The 21,694-nt window shown below is 36.0% G+C and overlaps 1 protein-coding gene across 4 annotated transcripts; it reads left to right on the forward strand.

The window, feature by feature from the left end:
• LOC139149747 (protein-cysteine N-palmitoyltransferase HHAT-like) lies at nt 1–21,079 on the forward strand. Of its 4 annotated transcripts, none has more exons than XM_070721696.1 (12): nt 1–320; nt 1,374–1,528; nt 2,021–2,085; nt 2,839–2,955; nt 3,845–4,039; nt 6,542–6,763; nt 9,259–9,430; nt 9,590–9,740; nt 11,765–11,800; nt 16,033–16,234; nt 16,602–16,742; nt 17,984–21,079. In XM_070721696.1, exons 2-11 carry the CDS (start codon nt 1,375–1,377, stop codon nt 16,701–16,703), a joined length of 1,416 nt encoding a protein of 471 aa, XP_070577797.1. In that variant the 5' UTR covers nt 1–320; nt 1,374; the 3' UTR covers nt 16,704–16,742; nt 17,984–21,079. The 4 variants fall into 4 exon arrangements, with proteins under 4 accessions (XP_070577797.1, XP_070577798.1, XP_070577799.1 ...); XM_070721697.1 differs by having other exon boundaries at nt 3–362; XM_070721698.1 differs by having other exon boundaries at nt 18–172.
• The last annotated feature ends 615 nt before the right edge of the window (nt 21,080–21,694 follow it).

The following is a 21,694-nucleotide window of genomic DNA, read 5'->3' on the forward strand; positions in this document are numbered from 1 at the left end:
ACACTTTGACCTGTTGCAAGTGACAGAAACATGTCGCGGTACTTGCAGCATAGGAGACCACTACATGTGTACCTACCTAAATCTATATAAACTACATCTTTCCTACGGCGTGTTTTGAACAGACCGTACATCACTGTCTGTTGCTCATTGAAGATGACCTGAGATGGTGAAGGTGATTACGAAGCCGTCTTGACAGAGTTGGAGCTTCGTTGAGAAAGACAGCATTCACGCGGCGGGGCTCCAACTTCCACCGAGTTCACTTTTCTGAACAAGGAACCAGCGCCATCCATCCCGGACCGGACCTTGAGGACAAGAAGGAAGTATGTGGCTGCCCTCAGGGAACAGCGAGCATACACGCTTTGGTTTGGTTCACAGTTGTAGTTACCCTCCTTGATAAATACTGAGTCAAAGCACAGTCACCTGTGTTCTAAAAATGCGCTTTCTGCATTATCAGGATTTGTACTCATTGATTTAGCAAATGTATACCATGGAGGTAGCTACCTCCATGTGTATACTCACGTCTATGGGGGCGCCAGATCAGGTTTCAATGACTGCAAATAGGAAATTTGGCTTGGAGCATGCACTCCAAAGTCTGCTAAGATCACTTTTTACCTATTCTGCTTCCCTGTCGCAAAACTATCCAGAGAGTGAGGTACAGCTACAGGCTCCAAAGTCTGAGTATAATCCCTGTTAACAAGTGGACTTCATGGGCTGTTGATGGGCACCCCAGTGCCCCTCCCCACCCAACATAACCGCGTGGGGTAATCAGCCTACTTTTCCCAAGAGGCTAAAACCATAACAGTCAGAGATTTTGGGAAAAGTAAGATTTTAAAAAGTTGAAGTCTAACGCATGCACACTCAAGTTGTGGCTTTTGGTGATTATTTGTTGGTGATGGGTGCAGAGAAACTCATAGGTCATTTGATTATGGTTAGGGAAGAACTGTGATTTTAATCGATGTAGCTGTGTTTGCCTGCATTTACATAATAACATGGATGTAAAATGGAGATAGTAATTCTTTCGACCCCTCCACCCCCCAATTCTCTCTCTCTCTCTCTCTCTCTCTCTCTCTCTCTCTCTCTCTCTCTGTATTAATCTGTATTCCATCATTTGTGAATCATAGTTGTTGGAAGAAAAAGTATTACATGAATATTTTAGATAGTTTGAGCTAGTACTGCAAATATGTGTAAACACAGCTTTTCTTGCAACTATACGCAATACTGCTTTTTAATAGAACACCCAAAATAAAAGTGGACCATTGGATCAACCAACCTTGATAGAGACTATATTCACACTAGTAATTGCCATAATGTTCCAATTTTATAATAAATCATAACCTATAATGTTTCCTAATCTTTCATCTTTTGTAAAACAGCATGGCCCCCTCTGCCATGGAATCTGAGAAGAAAGACTCATGGGGAAATGGGGTTTTTGTCAAGTTGCTCATATCTGCAGAGCTCTTCATCTGTGCTGTGTTCTGGTTCAGCTCTGCGGGGTATTCAATATACAGGGTGTACACAGCATCAAGAGGTAAGAACTAATACATACAATACATACATAGCGGTACATGCAAGCTTACACAGAATGATTTATTCCTATTCATGTCCATTTCTGTCTCTGTTCCCTATCCATGGCTACACTGTATGTCTGTCTGTTTCTGTTTTTCATTTCTATATATGTGCTTATGTAAATATGTATGTATGTACGATACCTACATGTTTATATGTTTACATTCTCTCTCTCTCTCTCTCTCTCTCTCTCTCCTCTCTCTCTCTCTCTCTTCTCTCTCTTCTCTCTCTATATATATATATATATATAATATTATAAAATATATATATAATACATTATATATAGAGAATGTGCACACATATAATTTTAATATATATATATATATATATATATATATATATATATATATATATATATATATATATTAAAATTGTAAATTTACATTATGAACTGCCATTGGAATATATGAACATTAGTTAATTACCGCCAACTTTTGTTTTCTCTTTATCATAGATAATTGGCCAACATTGTATGAATATGACTTGCAGGATGGTCTGTCGATATTTGACAGGAAAAAGGCAAGTACTGTACTATTGAATGTTAACAAGTGAATTGCAAGGAATGTGATTTGCCTTGATGAATGGACACTTGATCTTCTGTCAGACACATCAGTGTAGCAGAGAATGAAAAGTGCTTTGTCCTTGGATCCTGTATCTTTTGATGATAGCAAAGCCTTGCTTCTTTATCTTTTCATCATTTTTGTCATCAGTTTCAGCCACATCAACAAACAAATCAGCAGTTCTGTGTACTCTGATTTATCCATTACCCATTTATCCATTATGGTAGTACGCACCTTGAAAGTGAAAGACTTAAACTTTTTCTCAAAATTTCCTATTAAAGTGAGACTTTCAACCATTCTCTTAACTTATCCACTATAAAATCAGGGAGTCACTGTGCAAATTTACTAACTGGAGAAACAAATAACTCAACATTTAACAATATTTGAAATTCATCTGTTAACTCCATGGGATAAAAAAAAATTTTGGATTTTCGAAAAACTAAGACTGTTAAAATACTTTTTTTCTCCAAGAGCTTTAAAATGAGCCCCAACAAGTGCTAGATCAGAAAAGAATTTTAGAAAATCTAGAGTCCAAATATTTGTCCCAGAAGCATGTTCTGCCTTCAAGAGATCCAACTTCTCTTGAGAAGAAGATTTTACCTTTTGAAGACACACTCCGTGAGCGCTGTTCAATTCAATGTTTTTCAGACAAAATTTTGTGAGAACTTTTTTCAAATGCTGTATTTTATTGTCGTTTGTTTCTCCTTTCAAGGATATTGCCGATTTTGAATGGCAGTTTTGGGTGGCTATATTTACTTATTACCCTTTTGTCATTGCAATGGTTGGCCATGTCATCATGGGAAGGCTGTGTGCCGCCTACATGCCACAGGTAGGACACTGTAGCATTCTGTTTGTATTGTAAGACAGACCATCTTTACATGTTTCAAAATATTGTTACAGTCACAGACTTGAACCTAATGAACTCCAACCCCCGGGTGACCTCTGACATCATGCAGAGATTTATATTTGGACAGAGTGCAACACCAATCTGATTAAAATCAGATGTAGAGTACGGCGACGCCTACTTACATGGTATTCTCTTGCTATCAAGAGGTGACAGCAAGAGAATACCGGGAAAGCCTGTAGACATCATGGTACCCTACATCTGATTTTAATCAGATTAGGTGCAAAGCATGAAAGGGACAAAATTGCTGTTTTCTTTGTATTTTATGTCATCAAATACATCTCAAAGTCATCCATGATCGCAAAATAATTGATCATGCATGACATTTGTGTCAAGTAAAACATCTCTTTACCATATGCTGAGATCTGCAATTTTGAGGAGCAGATATCAACTTATTGGCAAAAGATTTTAGATATGACATACCAGAAACTATGCCACTGACCCTTTGGATTTCATTTTCTGTTCTGACTTCTCAGATCATATGAAATTGACAAAAATTGAAACTGACAAAAATACAATATTGCCTAAAAGAAACAAGGACTGAAATTCTTTTAACATGATGGTGCCTTCTCTTTCTGAATAGCTAGCTTAAGAGATTGGCTTCCTTAAAATTTTTTTACTGATTTTCAACTAGTAGGTGTCACTGAAGTTTAGTGGATGCACAACTGTGGTTTTTCATTCAGAATATATGTCATGCAAAGATGAAAATCTTGCGATGCTAATAGTAGACCTGGCTCAATTTTAATTGTGAGTCAAAAAAAGTTGTTGAAATGTAATGCATCGTACAAATGCTGTTGTTGTTTTATCATTTCAGCACAGGCAGTCTGTGTTCCTCTTGTATTCACTGACACTGCTATGGCTGCTGCTTGGGACAAAAACCTTTGGCATCCTCATTGCCAATGCAGTTGTCATCTACATGGTGGCGCTGTTCCAGATTCCTCTCCTGTGCTGGATGGTGGGCATTGGTCAGGTCATTGCCCTGAATCAGGACCCCATGAAGCAGTGGCAGGTGAGTGACATTTTTAATCCATGAACTTTGACACGTGACTGATACCTGACTTGTTACCGCGCACTGGCGAGTGACATCCGAACCTGTGACTTCTATTAAAAGTGACTTACACCTGACCTTCAATAATGGCTGGTCAGCGACCTTGAGGCCACTGAACTGTGATAGGTGACTGACAGTGACCTTACATTGTGGCTTCACAACATCTGAACTATAACATGATTGTCTTCTAAGCATACTCACAATCACCGTTGAAATCCTCTCTTCAAGAGCTGTGTGAAGCGATGGTGTGGCATAACAAATAAAAAACAAAGTTGGTAAAACCAGATGTGTAAAGGTCCATTATTTCCTGAGTATCAGACCACCAGTTATTGCTCTGTGTATTTTAAAAGGGTGAAATCTCAAGCCCATGCACGTAATTAACCTAAAACTGGTATTTATCATCTTCTTGTGTACCATTCCCACAGATTGACTAATCAAAACAGGAAATTATATTCTATCCATTTTGTTGCTTCCTATAATTGAAGCATTAATAATAAATGCTAGGCATTCATGATATTGATGTCAAACCCAGTGCGGATGAAACCAACTGGGGTCATTGCTTTTCTCCCAAACTACTAACATGATTGCCCATTACATTGATGAGAAAGTGAGTAATCTGTAGCAATTTGACAAGGAAGTCTGGCCCTCTGGGAAGTCTTGGCGTCGTGACTCCTGCTTCGGGAGTTTCCAGACTGTATTCATCTTATGTATCACCGGCAATTATTCCTTGCTTTCCAAAGAGATGACAGTCAGTTTCTTAACATTATCGGTGGGAAGTATGGCCTTCAGGTTGCCCCGGAAATTTTTTTTATCACCTGTTTGGGAAGGAAGTCCTGAAATGAGTCTCCTCAGAGAGTGCACATCAGTGGAAAGGATTATTTGGTTGGAATTAATTTCAGTGTACAGAGTATAAAGTCTGCCAAAAAAATATGACAGCGGCAACCTTGTGATTCAAAACTTTTGAGTTTAAGCTGAGATTTGCAATGGCTTTCGGATCAAATTAAAGTCAAATAAATAATGGGATTTACTCAGATTCAGTTAAAGAAGTTCCTCAGCATAAAAATTAGAATTGTTGATACATGCAGTCTTGAATAACAACTATATAGAGACCTTATTGTGGCTGGAATAATGTTGAAAAAATAGTTTCAATTATGACTAGTTTTATAGTAACTGGAGTTTATTTTGTAAGATCAATGTTGTTTGGAATAATTAAAAAAAAAATTCTGTGTGTGTGTGGAATGGAAATGAAATGAGTTTATGTTTTTCAGCTTTTTTGTGCGTTGACTAAAGATGTATGGAATTCCTACCTTGAAGTTTGAAAAGAATAAATCCAAGCTTGCAAAAGGGACAGAAATTTTGCTATTCTATTAAATGCAGCACAATATGGTTGAAAAAAATATTAGCCTATTATGGGTATCTGGCTGAGAAATTTGTGAATTTTTTCTCACAAAGAATAATATATTACATGGATCAATAGGAATATTATGCAATGTATAGTCAGTGCTCTTTACAAAAGAAAAGAGCTCACGAAAAATGAGGAATTCTGAAAGTTAATGAACTTACGTATGATATTTCATCCATGATTTTCTTGTTCACATTGATATTGATAGATATTACTAAAAAGGCCGGTAGGTGGAACTACTGATGACTTTTTCACCATGTTTGTTTTATATATTAAATCTCTGTTCCTTAAATACAATTTTGCCACCTGAGTGAGTCATTAAAGTCTCAGGTGGTCGACCATATTTTCAACATGGTGAATTCGTACAGGTAAAACACATCAAATTACAGAAGCAACAGTAAATTTTAGGTTATGCAGGGATGTAATGCCAGAAATGCCTAAAAAGTGAAAAGACAATCAGAATTTTCTGCTGTAACATCGGTTACATCTGTGTTAAAAGCATTTATGAAATCACTATCTCAAACTCTTCCTCGGATGAGAAGTAAACTTTTTTTTACCAACAATGCATTTCAGTGTCATGTAATTTGCCCCCCCCCCCAAGAAAAAAAGACAAAAGCTATTAATGGCAGCAAGAATTGCAATTGCATGCATAGACATGTACTATTTATGTTAAGCATCTATATGCCTAAAATGCAGCGTTATTGCTTACATTAGAATTCTAGTCCGAACCAGTATTCACCTGCAGCTGTGCACAATAACTATGTATTTTATACATGTACAGGCTGAGTTGACAAGCTTAATAGTTGTATTCAACTGGCTTGGGCATAGAACAAGAAAAACTTGTTGATATTAAAAAACAAAAAGTAGTGAAAAAAATCAAAAGTATCTGCCTTGAATAAGCTTCTTTTGCGATTTTTTTTACATTCAAGGAATAACGAAATTAAAAATACTACCTGACATCCCAGCCCACTAACTCACATGGAGAGGTCAGTACATTGTAAAGCCACTGAAACATCATGTCTTTGCAGTTATTTGTGAAAACCTTAATTCTTCTATTTCAGCAACAATTGTATGGGGATCAAGAGGACCACTACAATCTGATGGTGTTCATTGTTGCCATGTCCAATTTGCGATTTCTTAGCTTTGCCCTTGAGTATTGCAAGCTGCCAACGATGGAGAAACGTTCAAATCTCAGAACACTGTTGGACCTTCTGGGATACAACTTCTATCTGCCCTTGTTTTTCTGTGGCCCAGTACTGACATATGACAAATTTTCTGCACAGGTATGTTGAATTCATTTTATGTCAAGAGTAGGATGTTCAAACTGCTGGCATTACGAAAACCTCCCTGAAAACTGCACTGGTGTGTAGAGTTGCTCACCAATGATGCATCTATGTCCCTATAGGTGAACAATTTTTTTTTCAATCATTGCATTATTACTCTGCATTGTTGTCAGTTTTTGCCTGACCAAAAGCATGATATTGGAATTTCATGTTGCCACAATGCATCTTAGCGATTCCTTTCACGAGCCGAGCAACATCAGTGCAATGCTCGTGAAATAATGCATTCAAAAGTGAGAAAGTCAAATTAAATAAGCTTTGTGGTTTGGTTCTGAATATCAAAAATCTCGGTAATATCAAGAAAAATGTTCTACATACATAGCTCTGACTGTTCATATGTGGATATGTGGGCATTACTATGCATAATAAATCCTGACTAGAACTACATTTGTACATGTGTGTAATTTTTTTTCACAAACCAGGCTTAGAATAGTGTTGCTAATTTTGTTTGTAGACCATAACTGTTCCAATGGCCTTCCCCTTAGGTCCTTGGAAACATCCTTTGCCCTGTAAAGTTCAAGTTGTATTCAGGTTCCTTAACTTGTACAAAGCATTTCTGCAGAGTTGTCATATCACTTTGTGATGAGTCAAATGCCACATTCAGTTTGTGTTGCATTATGGGTGCTATCTGCGAAACAGAGCTGGGAGGGGGGCACATTTTGTAACCCAAAGTACTCTAACAGCTTGTAATATCTATTATTGTCAGTGTGACATTTTTATTCAATGTGTGTTACTGTTTTTATTGTGTAAGAAATAGAATGTTTGAACATTGCAATTTTTCAACTAAGAAATGAAAACTCCTAATCAACACGTGTTTTGGCATGTGAGGGATTGTAATAGAACTTTCACGTTGCCTGCGCTGAGTAACTGTCAAACTCTAAGGCCAGCATGCTTCCATGGCAGAAGTTATAGGGAAATATCAAATGTTTGTTCATCATCCCTTTTTGTTGCCTGGCAAAATTATCGGAATATATAAATTGCAATTTAAATAGATTTTCATTTCACCAATTTCATTTAGACTTTCATAGAAGACACTGCTGCTTTTTAAGCTAGAAGTGATGATTCAGTTTCCATAATAGGTTTACCAGTAGGTGAGACATTCTGAATCTGAACTAGATCATTCTCATGTTTTAGGTACATGGTCAAGAATGATATCTTCTGTTACATTGTTCAGGTTTTAAGTTTGATTGTTTGGGAAGAACTCCACCGCCTTGATTGATGGCAGGGCAGTTTAAAGATCTCTCTGTTAGCATGTATGGCAGCGAGCTGTCTCGATCTCTCTGTAAAAGGAAATGACACACAAACATTTAATCATCCAAATTATCCTGTCACCTAAAAATTTAGATTCTGAAGTTCATTATTGGGGACAAAAAATGAAAGCATGAACAATTTTTTTCCCGTTGTAATTCCCATAATGATGGGGCGCTGTTGGACTTGCCTCTTTTACCATTTTGGCTTCACATCTCAGAACAATTTAGCAATTTGCCAGTCTTCAGCACTCAGCTGAGTACAAAAGTTCACCACAAATAGAGCTCACACCCATGGCACTAGGCCATATTCAACTGGCCAGTTATCGTAATCATAAAATACAAGAATGAGGTAGAGACTGTGGACAGCCTTTGAATCTTGTTATTTCAATGTTGTACATTTTCTTCCTGCCAGACAATAATGTTCCTGCCAGACAACCGGAAACCAGGGATACACTTAATGTGACAGTTTTCAGACGACCTCAGTTTTTGGACATTTAATGACATGCTGTTCATTGTACTCATTTCGCTCTGTATTGATAGCATTTTACAAGTCATAGTACTGCATTTTAAGTCAGGTGATGCTGCTGTCCCGTTTTGGATAGACTTTCTTCGGTAGAAGCTATTTCGGGGTACAAACTTAGCGAAGTTAGCCACACCGTACGATACAAGGTGTCGAAAGCAACACACAGAGACAGTCCATGACCGATATATAAGCGCCATACACATAGTTGCGTCGTCAATGGAAAATTTATAACGAAATATTTACATATAGTTTTCCAAACACTTTGAAATTGACAATTGGGGGTTCGAAGTTTCAAAATATCAGTATTTAGCCCCTATAATCATATTCCAAATACAACGTCCGATTACTGCGATAGCAGTCCGATTACTACGCACTCAACATAGGGTAAAAAATTTGGAAAACTTTGACCCCTAAATACCATTTCTGTCCTGTTAACAGTTTGAAGATAAACATAATAAAGTGTCAAAAGGTATGGTAATAAGATTTCGTAGTGCTGGTCATATGAAACGGCTCTGGGCGAAATTCACTACCTTGTCCGAAAACTGTCACACTGTGTACCTTGAAGCCAATCTGATGGTCTTTTTCATTCACACAAAAGTGCTATTTGTAGATTTAAAGAATGACACAGTAAAACTTCTTTCTTTTGTTTTACTCTTCTCTGTCAGATCAATGAGAAACCAAGAAGTCTTTCCAAAACTGAGCTGCTGCACATTCTCAAGAGGTTCCTTCAACTCTCAATGTGGGTCATTTTCATCGAAGTCTGGTTTCATTTTATGTACTTTGCCGCCCTTCAGCGCAATTATGGCATCTTCAAGTACCTGCCTACGTGGTCCATTGGTGAGTGAGCAGTAATTAGAAATATCTGATCTGACTGAGTGCTGAAATTTTACTCTATGAAAGATAAATACATCAAGTATGCCTTGTAGTCAAGTGGAACTGACATTCATGATTTACATTGACATTGGTTTCACACTTTCTGTTTCATTTCTTTAACAGCTGGCATTGGTTACTGCCAAGTTCAATTCTTCCAAGTGAAATATGTGGTGATGTTCGGAGTACCACGCACTGTTGCTCTGTTCGATCATATCACCGCTCCTAGGGAGCCAGCCTGTGTCAGTGCACTGTACACCTTTAAGGACATGTGGAGGTGAGCGCCCTCAGTGGTGGTTCTTGGTGATTTTCTAGTCTAGTGGGATCAGATAATGGTTTCCGCTGCAACCTTTCTTCAAGTAGAGTAGATACTATCAAGTAGATTGCTAATAGTTTATGAGTGTTCAGTTCCTTGAGTCAATGATCTTCAAGGGAAAATTGTAATTTTTGATGGTATTTTCATTGTCATAAAATCACATGATAATATTAATATTTGCTTCACTAAGGTATTTTGAAAAGCAAAGTATGAGTATTGCCACACAACACATTGTGTACACTATCCAATGTTGTTGTTGACCAGTGAATGCCAGTCCAGAGTGAAATTCGGTGATCGACAATGACACCGGACATTTAACACACACAGGCTGCATTGACCAGGTGAACACAGGGGCATTGTAACATTAGAGTGGAGCTCAACAAGTGACTGTATTTGACAGACACAGCAAAAATAGTACTTTACACAGCAAGAACTAAGATGAAAAATGAATCAAGATTGCAGCTTCTAGCAAAAGAAGATGAAATCAGATCATGAAAAATGTTTGCCATTTTCAAAATGACGGTTATTTCCTTTGTTAACTCAAAATTTAACTCTAAAAATAAAAAAAAATTATTTTACTAAAAACAAGGCAATGAAAACATGAAAAGTACTTTTGCCACATTGGCTTTATAAAGAGTTCACATAAGCAGCTTATCAGAAAAAATATTGTAAACATTAGAATGTTTGCAAAACTGTTCCCTAGGCGCATTCTGTCTTAATAGATCCCACTGTGTACTTGCCATACAGTGTACGTAGAGGGCAGTTGATGTGTGTACAGTGGAAGAAAAACATCACTTTTGGCAGATACTATAGCGTTCCAGCAACATCTGTTTATTTGTCACAAGGAAATTGAGAATGCGAGGTCTAGCCAAACTAAAAATTTTATTTTACTTTCTCAGGTGTAATTATACTTGGAATTGAAAAATTAACTGCAGCTGCTGTATATTCATGCAACTTTAATTTAGAAATCGATAAATAATATAGCGGCATTCCAATTACACAAATTAACAATTGCCTACTCTCTGATGTTCTTGTTTTTTATTTAAAAGAAAGGACACAGGAGAAGTTTTACAATAGCTGCCCCACCACTCGTCCATGTTATAATCATAAAAAGCTCTGCTGGAGTTGTTGCAATAAGTGGAGGCATAAACTGACACAGCATAAAGCACAAATAATTTGACCATTACGCCGAGTGTTATGAAAACAACATAGATCATTTTTACTGATGACTTCCCCACAACATATCTGAATAGTACAACTCCTATTTCCCAACCCCTTTCACCAAAAAATATTTCAGCGCAACTACATCATTTAGTCATCTTGCCAGATTAATAAATGCCAATAATTATAAAAATATGTGAACTGATTTTAATTCCAGCAGTAAATTTTCAAGTTTTGGGGAAAAAATAAAGAGAATCAAAGTTTCCATCCAAAGTCATTCTATAACTTTGCAATATGAAGCTCCGAGAGGAAACGCAAAGTGAACAGTTAACAGTTAACAATTCATAGTTTCTTGATCATTCTTAAGGAAGTACTCAACTTGAAATTGAAAGATAAACATTTGCTTAAACTTTCTGGGAAAGTTTAAACCCTTTACTTTTGAAATGAAGAATTTCAGGGACCACCTTGCAAAATTTGACAACAGAAACACAAAATACCCAATATTTTATACCTATTCTTGAAATTCAAAATGGCCGCCATCCTTGATTATTAACTCGATGGGGAAAACTAAAGTTTTGATTTTCACTAAAATAGTCAGGTGAAAACTTTAGTCACTCCATGAGCTTAAAAATGCACCCTCACAAGTGGCAGAACAAAAAGTATTGTAAACGTTCGAGAGCCGGAACATCTGTCTCCAAGGCACATTCTACCTTAGATTTGAAAATGAGATTAAGATTCCCAGGGCTGGTCAGTGTGTCTTCAGTAGAACATACTAAACAGGATCTACAAACCCTCATTGAAGTGTCTGTTTTATGAATTCACAGGTATTTTGATAGAGGGCTGCACTCTTGGCTTACCAGGTAAGAATTTGACAGTAATCTATGATGATCTCAGTGCGCAGAGGGAAAGTGGGAAATTCCTGGTTGACTGTCCCTAATGTGTCCCTGTGAAAGGAATCACAAGGCTTCAGGAATACAACATTCAATGGACAGAGCACAAGCTTTGAGTAAAACAATGAACTTTCTCATTGAGAAAAGCATCAACTAAGGTCTGTGCGAGAAACAGCTGTTCGTTTGTCCCCAAAATTCCAAACCCATTCTACAGACCGGAAGACAGGCTTCCAAGACAAGGAATGGTTTTCTTTCCAGCAGTTTGTAAATTATACAAGATGCACAATCCTTTACATGTAAAGATTTTGGTTTCACTGTTTGAGTCGAATGTAAGGGTTTGCAGAAATACTTTAATAACTGCATCCTGTACAGGTAACAATGAAAAATTTTCATTGTGCAAAGTATTGAGGACTCTTGGGTATTGATAGAGCATCATGTTGGTCCCAGAGAGCACAGTGCAGATTTATCTCGGGGAAAATAAACAAAAACGTCACACCTGAGGATGTGTGAATCATCTGTTATATAACTCGTTGTAGCCGACCTCGAGAATTTATCGGCAGTGGCAAAATTTTTATATGTAAACAGTTAATGCGTGAATCCATAAATAATTGGAAATTTTTCAATTTTATGACCTTCATCAAGTGTTCTCCGTTTTTGTGTTCGATAAATTTCTGTCAGTGCAGACAATGGCCAGGAAAGCTGAACATAAATCAATGTGCCACTTGCTTGGGATCATCAGCCTTTTAATGTCTCAGATTTTCATGTGTGTGATCATCTCTGATGAGACAGCTATTGTGTATTCAAGGACGTAACCTCACTTCCTGATTACATTGCTTTCTGTAGCTAAATAGGAAAATAATCAGAGTCTGTTACATTTTCTCGGATGAATGTCTGTTGCTGAGGATGAGGTCTCTCTGGTGGCAGCTGTGAAATATTTTTCAGTCAGACATCCCAGTGAGGGCATTATTTGATCATGGCAGTATCTCAATGCCGTTTTGTCAATTGGACAGCTGCAACAGTATTCATTTTGCTTACATTTTCAAAGCCAGACTCATACCTACTATGAAAGCTACAAGTTCATTATTTTCAGTTATTTTTTCAACTCTGGCATTATTAGTGCTGAAGGCGGTGTTGCACTTAACCAACACACTTTAATTTTTGTTGAAGAAATATTTTTCACTATCAAACCACATTATAATATATATTTTCAAAAAGCAGAGAATTTCAATTTTAGTATGGTAGCAATAATTATCTCAAAGGATGAAGAGGGGGTACATATGTGGGGTAGAAAACATCAATTTTGGTATTAGTGATAAAAATTTAAGTCAAAAACTTGATACTATATTTTAAAATATAACATCTCATTTGAAACTAGAGTACCGGTATATGTAGAAAAAAATGACAATTTTGTTGTTCATCATCTATTTTCATTCTTAAATGGCAGACTGGCATTAAAAAAGTGATAAAAATCATGATAAGAAAAATTGAAATGACTCTTATTCCAATGTGAGAATTTTATTGGCAAGTAAAATTGTTGTTTTTGTTATATAGTATTTAAAGAGCATAATGTTAAAATTTCACAAGATTGACCAAACCAGGGTGGAGTTGAATTATTTTGATATGCTGAAAACTTGAGAAAAAATAAGCCATGATATCGGGTGATTTGCATAAATTTGCATAGATTTACACTTCTTTCTCACCAAACTTGCGGCCGCTTGTCATGCCTAAAGGTGAACCCAACCATTATTTTAATCTTGGGTTAACAAATTAATAACAAATTGAATGAATCTGTGCAAAACAAGTCATTTTGATCACTGTGTGCTGTATTATGTGCAACGCCAGGTTGAGAAGTCAGGATAGAGGAAAACATTTTTGAGTTTTTTTCCAACAGTCGAATCTCACTGGACTCAAATTTTGTGATGAACCAGTTAGCACAGACCATATTTGTTATCCTATTTATGTCTTTCTGTTAATGTTTCTGACCCTCTTTGAAGGGAATGTTATGGTATCACTCTTCCTTAAAATTCAGATACAGTTAATACATCAACTTTTGTAAGAATTTGTGATTTTCATTTTCTTCTCAACTGAAGGTGCAGAAGTATTTTTGTCATAAGATCAGAAAAGCTATCCAAAAGAAAACAACAGAAAATACAAACATCTGAAATACAAAGAAACTGTCTCTCAAGAGAATCTCTCTCATAAACAATATCATGTTGTTTATGATTGACTGTTTGGTAGTCTCTGCAGACGAAGTCCAGGGTACTTGTGGTTTGGGTTCTGTCCGTCCATCCGTCCATTTTTCTGTCCACACAGAAGTCTCAGACATGCCTGAGCCAATTCCTTTCAAACTTGGTACAAGAACAATACACTATGGCATACATATACACGTCGATTGGTTTTGGTGTGGCATTTTAATTAGTGCTAATTTGCATAATTAGTTATTTTTGAAAAAAAGAGCTCTGTTTATTAAGAGACTGCTTCAAATTTGATGAAACTTTGTACAGATGTTGGTTATACAGAGCTCTAATGGCGCACAAAGACATTTGTCAGTATTGAGTCAGTTGCTAATTTGCATATTTCATGAATTTTTGGTTATTGAACCAATCTTTTTGAGATTGGGGATTTAGCCGGGCAGTTCTGTTTGCGGCCTCTGCTGCTCGGTGATTGGGTACCGTGCGTTGTAGGTTCGAGCCCGATTGGAAACCATCGTATTTCATAATCTGGATCTGTCAAGAAATACCAACTCAAATTTGATGAAACTTGGTAGAGATGTTCATATACCAGAGCTGTAACAGTGTGCAAAAACATTAAGCAGGATCATGTCAGTTAATAGCTAATTTGCATATTGATGAAGTGTTTTAATTAGTGTAATATGTCAAGAAAATACTGACTCAAAGTTGATGAACCTGGTACAGATGTTGATATACCAGAGCTGTAACAGTGTGCAAAGACATTAAGCAGGATGTTGTCAATTAATTGTTAATTTGCATATTTAATGAACTTTCTTAATTAGTGTGATATGTACAGAAATACTGCACCGAATTTGATGAAACATGGCACAGATGTTAATCTCTTAGTATTTTAGTACTGTGCAAAAACATTAAGTAGTAACATGTCAATTAATTGCTAATTTGCATAATTAATACACTTTCGGAATAAGTGTGATATGTTGAGAAATACTGCAGCAAATTTTATGAAACTTGGTTCAGATGTTGATTTCAAAGTGCTATAGTAACATGCAAAGACATTTAACTGTCAACTAGTTGCTGATTTGCATATTTAACGAATTTTCATAATCAGGCTTATATGTTAAAATGCTTCATCAAATTTGTTGAAACTTGGTATAGATGTTGAACTAATGTTGCTTTAACTGTGTATAAAGACATTTATCAGTATCATAGTAATTAATTTCTAATTTGGATATAGTAATTTGCACATTTAAGGAACTTTTCTAATTAATGTGATATGTCCAGAAATACTGCATCAAATTTGATGAAACTTGGTACAGATGTTAACCTTCCAGTAGTGTAAAAGGGTTTAGCAACTCCTGTCAAAAAATTATGAATTGACTTATTTACTGACCTCTTGTAATTAGGATGGTAGCCCAGATTAGCTTTACATTTTTACCACCATGGTATGGAACAACTGCATTGTTTTCTGTATTAAAGTTGAGCCTCCAACAGGGAAACTGTGTTTGTAATTAACCATCTCTATCCTGAATCACTGTATTAAATTTGATGAAACTTGCTGCAGGTGTTGATCATACAAAGATTTGACAGTCAAGAAAGGCATTTAGCAGTATCAATAGCTAATTATACAAGGTCTCTTCTGTACTGAACATAGGGGCATTTTGGTTCACATTAGTTGAATTTTGACATTTCAAGAGCCAGTGTTTGACATACCTAATTCTGTTCAACTTTGTAAAAGGATATAACCCTATACCAAACTACTACTAATGTGTACTTGTTTGCAATACTAGTACAATCCAATATGGGCATCAGTCACAAACTCAGCTTTGGTACGTGCATTTCATTTTTTCATGTGTATCATATTGACTTCAATGTAGTCACTTCCAGCCACAAATTCCCAATTACAAGAGGGGATTATGTCATTGTCAATGACTAGTTTAAAAATAGTCAAAGTCTCAAATAGGACTCTCCATGATAACTGAAACTTTTCCATCTTGTGGTCGTTTCACAAAGGTATATATACATTCCACTCGGTGGAGCAAAACATGGTTTGATACATCGACTGGTTGCGTCTCTAGCATGCTTTGCCTATGTTGCATATTGGCACGGTGGGGAGGATTATCTTTATGCATGGTGTTTCTTGAATTGGGCCGGTGTCAGCTTTGAGACCTTGGTGGACATGTTCTCCGGAACATCCTTTGCACAAACCATAAAGGTAAACACAACAGCTATTATTATTATTATTTCATTTTCCGTTTCTTTTTTGTGAGAAGTCAATGTGCAAAATAAAGTCTGTTCTATATGGGTGTATACCTGGGAGAAAGAGCCTCTCGCTTTTTGCATGTCATGTTAAAAGCTGTTATTGTTTGTGTATGTGCCGGGATCTGATAGATGCCCACTCTCAGAAGTGAAGACACGCCATTCTTTATCCAAGCTAAGCTGTGTTAAAATTTTACCCGTTAGGTACTTCAAAGGGATAACCATTTCATAATCAAAGGATTGACGAACTTCTTAAATCGAGTAATAAGCGTCACATCAAATAAATAATAATTGTCTTCAACCTCTCTGTCCCCTTCTCGCAGCAAAATCTTCCAGAGTTCGTAGTCCATCGACTTAACATACTGTTGATGACTCCATCTTTTGTTATGCTAATTATCTCAAACCTAGTGTTCCTTGGGGTATAAGAGTTGGTCTTGTCTACTTCAGAACAGTGTTCATTAGTGGTGAGTATGACTGAAACTTTCATCCCTATTTTCACAATGTGGAGGTCTGCCGGCCAAAGAAATCAACTGGTTTATACCAAATGAAAGTTCACCTGTTCTGCAGTTTATCGCATTTATTTCAGAAATTTAACATTTGGTGTACGATTTCTTTCATCGCTGAACTGATGGCTAGAAATCGTGAAATCATGTCAGAAAAAAAATTAGATAATGCCACAATCAAGTTCAGAATTCAAAATTCTCTTTTGGATATCATGATAATTACATTTTGCCTGAGCTGAGAACAGACTGCAATTGATACCAATGTCATGTATCATACCAAATAGACAGGGCTTTGCCATGAATCAATGGTTACCCAAGGTAACATTTCTAGATCTTACTTTGGAAAATGTTATATTTGAATAATTTTTAGATGTTCACAAACCAGGAGACCTGCTGTCCATTGATATCAAAACACAGCTATGAGCTCTTCCTGGCGTCTCCATAATGCCTCCGTGGAAATAAAATTTGATCTTCTCATTCACTAACGTTTATGCAGACATGCAAATTCTGCAGTGATATCCTAGATAATTTTTTTCCAGACTGTGATTGTGTCACACTCCATATTATCTAGGGATGAAACAAAAATTGAATGAAGAGTGTGATAATCCATGTTATCTTTCATCTGCCATTTGCTCATGTTGAAAGTAACTGCAATAAAATATAAATGTCAGTCGGTTGAGCGAGCACAGAAGATTAGTTCCCACTCTGATTTGATCTTAATCTTTAAAAAGCACAAAACCACCATAAAGTAGCTTTAACTGAATTCTTCAGTATTATAGTCATTTGCTGCCAAAAATAGCCAATCTAAAGGGACAGAAAAATAAATAATGACCCTTGAGTCATTTAGTAGAGTAAAGCAGAATTTGACCTGTATGTTATCTGTTGCAATGTCAATTATCTAAGGTACTGTAAATAAGTTGAGTATTGATTAAAATTCAATTTTTAAATATTTGAGCAAAAAAGTAGATAAAGTTCATTCTTACTGACATACCAGTCATTGGAAGACCATAACACCCTTATTGTGACAGACAATTTGCAAAACCATCACTAGTTTTCCAGAAACTTGTCTATCTCCAAATTTGAAACATAATGTAATTCTACACAATTATAAAATAATAGTCTAAACCATGGAGTCTACTCTCTCATTCTCTATCCAACATGCCTGATTTTGTGTGTGATACCTAATTATTCATGTGTTTCAGGTTGGCCAAGCACCACATCCTACATCATTGTGGCCCTTTACTGCAATACTCTGGTAGTATCTCATCTGCAACGAAAATGGTTTTCAGCCAAGAAATTGTAAAACATTTAACAAAGAGGAAGTTGTTGCATTGGATGTTGGGAAAGAAAAACTGTACCTTGAAACTTCAACTCTGAAAGTGAACTTTGAACTTATTTGTTTGTCACATGTTCCAGAGAATGTGTTAATTCCATTCACATTTTCATGACTCCACTGTTGAGGATTAGATACTGGAACTTGGAAGAAAGAGGAACCTCAAATCCTCAACCTATATCAGGGTTTGTGTTAACTGCAAGACTTGCAGCACTACGACCTACTGTTCAGCATATGCTTTGTCCTGCCGTACGACTCCTGTATAATTGTGAAATAACTTCTTTGTCTATTTCCCGATGTATTGTCTTCCTCTCTTATGTGTCAGTTTGTATTGTGTATCGCTAAATAATGATGGGCATACTTGCTAATTTATACCTTTATCATGTCATGCCTTCCTGTGTCTCTGTCTGCGTCACTCTGTTACTGAAATTGTATTTGCTGTACTCATGTCACTTTCTTGACCTGATCAAGATGTGCAGACTCTTCCATTATGGTTGTTATTCAGACATTCAAAGCTCTTGCTAAATTTCCATATGCTAATTTGTTCATGTACTATGTACTATGAATATATCTTTTCAAAACAAAGTGACATATTATTTTTCATAGTAATTTTTCCCCTTTCAAATATATTACATTGAAAATTTACTCCTTTCTTCTTTGCAGCTAGCATAAACATGCCATGAAACTCTTGTCATGCAATTTTATCTACAGTAATTTTTGTGCCATGTTTTGGCCAGAAAGGTGAATCACTTTTTAGATAGCTCAACAGTCCAGTTTTAAAAATATGCAGTAAAGTTTTTAATTATGGCTCATTACATTCCAACAGCAACTCACTACTTAAAGCTATGGATAGGAGCAGTCATAAATGTACCTTTTTTGAAATTTTTAGACACAATTTATGGAGATCAATAGCATGATTCCAGATTGTGAAACTGCTGTTCACTTGCTACCCGGATGAAGTCACTGAATACTCTTATTTTTTGAAAACTAAGGTAGCTTGACTCTCAACTTGAAAGTTCAGGAAAAACGTAGCCTATTATATATTTTTATTGCATATATTAACTCTTGTCCGCAATTTTATTTTTGTCCATTCAGGATATTAAAGACAGCTTATATGACCCAATCGGAAGTAGCCATTAAATGTCATCACAGAAACAAAGGTGTAAGGTTTTTAGCTCCGCTGTCAGCAACGTAGAGCTCTAATAGGTAGATGTGTGGCATTGTCAGTTGTCCGGCCTCCGTCAACTTTTTACATTCAAAGCTTCTTCCTCAGAACAGCCAGTCCGATTCCTTTAATATATATTGGCTACAGGTCCCCAGGAATAAACTTAATCAGATTTGTTTAAAAATCGTCATGAAACATGCAAATTTGTATTTTTGAGGTTAATTTTGCTATTTTTGGGCAAAGACTCTTCTCCTTAACGGCTGGTCCTAGAGCTATAGTATTTGGCATACAGGTCTCCAGGGATGACCTTATTCACATTTGTTCAAATTGTGATGAAATATGCTAATTTGTTTTTTTAATTCAATTTTTGTCAGTTTTGGTCAAAATATCTTTAAAAATCTTGAAAACTGCTGGTCAGACAGATTTTATATGGAGGGACCTTGTCATAACCTATTCAAGATTTGTTCAAATTGTGCAGAAATATGCAAATTTGTATTTTTAAGGCAATTTTTGTCATTTTTGGTCACCCTGTTTGCCTAATAGCTTTGATATTTGGTATACAGCTTCATAGGGATAATCCAAAATACGATATATTCACATTATGATGAAATCTGCAATTTTGTATTTTTGGAGCAATTTTGACCATTTTTGGTCAGGCCATCCTAAAGTGAGCTATCAAAGATTTCCACCTTCTTCATTTACACATGTGTCACAATTAGTTACTCAACATAATGCAGCGGAGCTCTATTGTCTGTTAGGTCGCTTGTTGAAATTCTAACATCATGAGATACCTTCTGAAAATCAACTTCGAAGTCAAAATATGACGATCATGCATAATTGTAGAAATAAAATAAAAACATCACTGATAATAAGCTTTAAGTGTACAGTTTCTGTGAGGTAATTAATATTCATTGGCTCATTAGCATTTCTTTCCTATAGAAATTTTGTCATCGCTGTCATGTATCATTTTTGTGAATACGGTGAAAGTTGTTTTCAACTGCACTCAGCGTGTTCCGGGGTTATATGATATAAGGAATGTCTCAAAGCTCAGTTACTGGTAATTGTTCAGGTATTTTCTTGTGTTTTATTCTCTTCAATATTTTCTTGTTCTGTTCCCAAAATGTTGAAATGCCTACTGTTCGAATTGTCTAGAATCTGAATGTGTCTGAATAGTCTAGATAAGAATTAATTTGTCAACAATAGCATTGCATATCATACACAATCCATGTTCACAGGAAGTAGAATAAAATTACTTGTTTCCTTGAACAAAAATGATAAAAGTAGTATCAAATGTTACCGTTCCTGTAAAAAATACAACATTGACAAAACCAAATGCCCAAAGACAACAAATTTTTCTTGTTAATTTAGCATTTCCAGAGAAGAAGGGGAAAAAATGATAAATGACACATGCAAATCCCAGACTTGTTTCCATATGTGCTTAGAAATGTTGAAAATATTCAACAATATATTGCCTGAGCTTGAAATTTGTACAATTGCAATGTACTATTTGCTATACTTTTAGTTTTTATTGCCAATAATACATGAATTGAGGGCCATGTACATCTAAAACTATGCAAACTTTTGCATTTTTAAACAAAAATTTCAGATTTTGTGCATTGTACTTCTACATTTGATGCACCTTTTTTGCCTTTACTTTTGTTTAAATTACGATGAGTTTAGTGATGTTTATAGAAGACATGCATAGATCTTGAATCTCATGGTTCCTCACTAGTGCGATTTAATTTACAGTTTGCTAAATAAAATGAACCTGCCGGTGCAGCTGTTGTATCCATGACATAACTGTTTCTGAAAGACTCTTATTAATCTCTGACCAGTTGCCACTATGCCATCAGATTACAGGGGATATTGATGTCGTGCTCTCAATTTAACCAGCTTTGATAGTCACTCAATGTTTTGGTATTCAAATGATTGTTTGTTGTCATACTGCAAGTATTATTTCAAACAGACCTATTACAGTTATTTGTTTTGGTCAAGCCACAATAAATCGCAACAGGTGGATCCCATCGTCACACACTGCTGTGGTCCCTGTGCAAATATTCCCTATGTGCTAATTTCTCAACCTCGGCGGAGAGATACATAATTTTTCACAAAATATTGAGGCTGTGCTGTAACACATATACACAAGATTCCTGCACCAGAACAAGAAAGGGGTTTAATTTTATTTTTGTTAGGGATATCACAGATTCAAATGAAGAGGTTATATGCGCAGTGAAGACACGTTTTTAGACTTTTGCGCAAACTTTCCATTTAAATATGTAAAGCATACCCTTTTTGTAATCAAGAATAAAAGACATAATATCGTCATGCAAATTTTTGGATAAGGGAAACAAAGTTAACCTGTATTTGAAATTCAAAATGGCCACCGTACCCAGTGTAAACTCTTTGGTAAAAATT

Source organism: Ptychodera flava, chromosome 14 (genome assembly GCF_041260155.1).
Source record: "Ptychodera flava strain L36383 chromosome 14, AS_Pfla_20210202, whole genome shotgun sequence".
NCBI lineage: Eukaryota > Metazoa > Hemichordata > Enteropneusta > Ptychoderidae > Ptychodera > Ptychodera flava.

Coding starts and splice junctions, on each gene's coding strand:
- LOC139149747 (XM_070721696.1), top strand. CDS start 1,375: ATGGCCCCCTCTGCCATGGAATCTGAGAAGAAAGACTCATGGGGAAAT. Junction 4,040..6,541: donor ACCCCATGAAGCAGTGGCAG/GTGAGTGACATT, acceptor CTTCTATTTCAG/CAACAATTGTATGGGGATCA. Junction 11,801..16,032: donor CTGCACTCTTGGCTTACCAG/GTAAGAATTTGA, acceptor CGTTTCACAAAG/GTATATATACATTCCACTCG.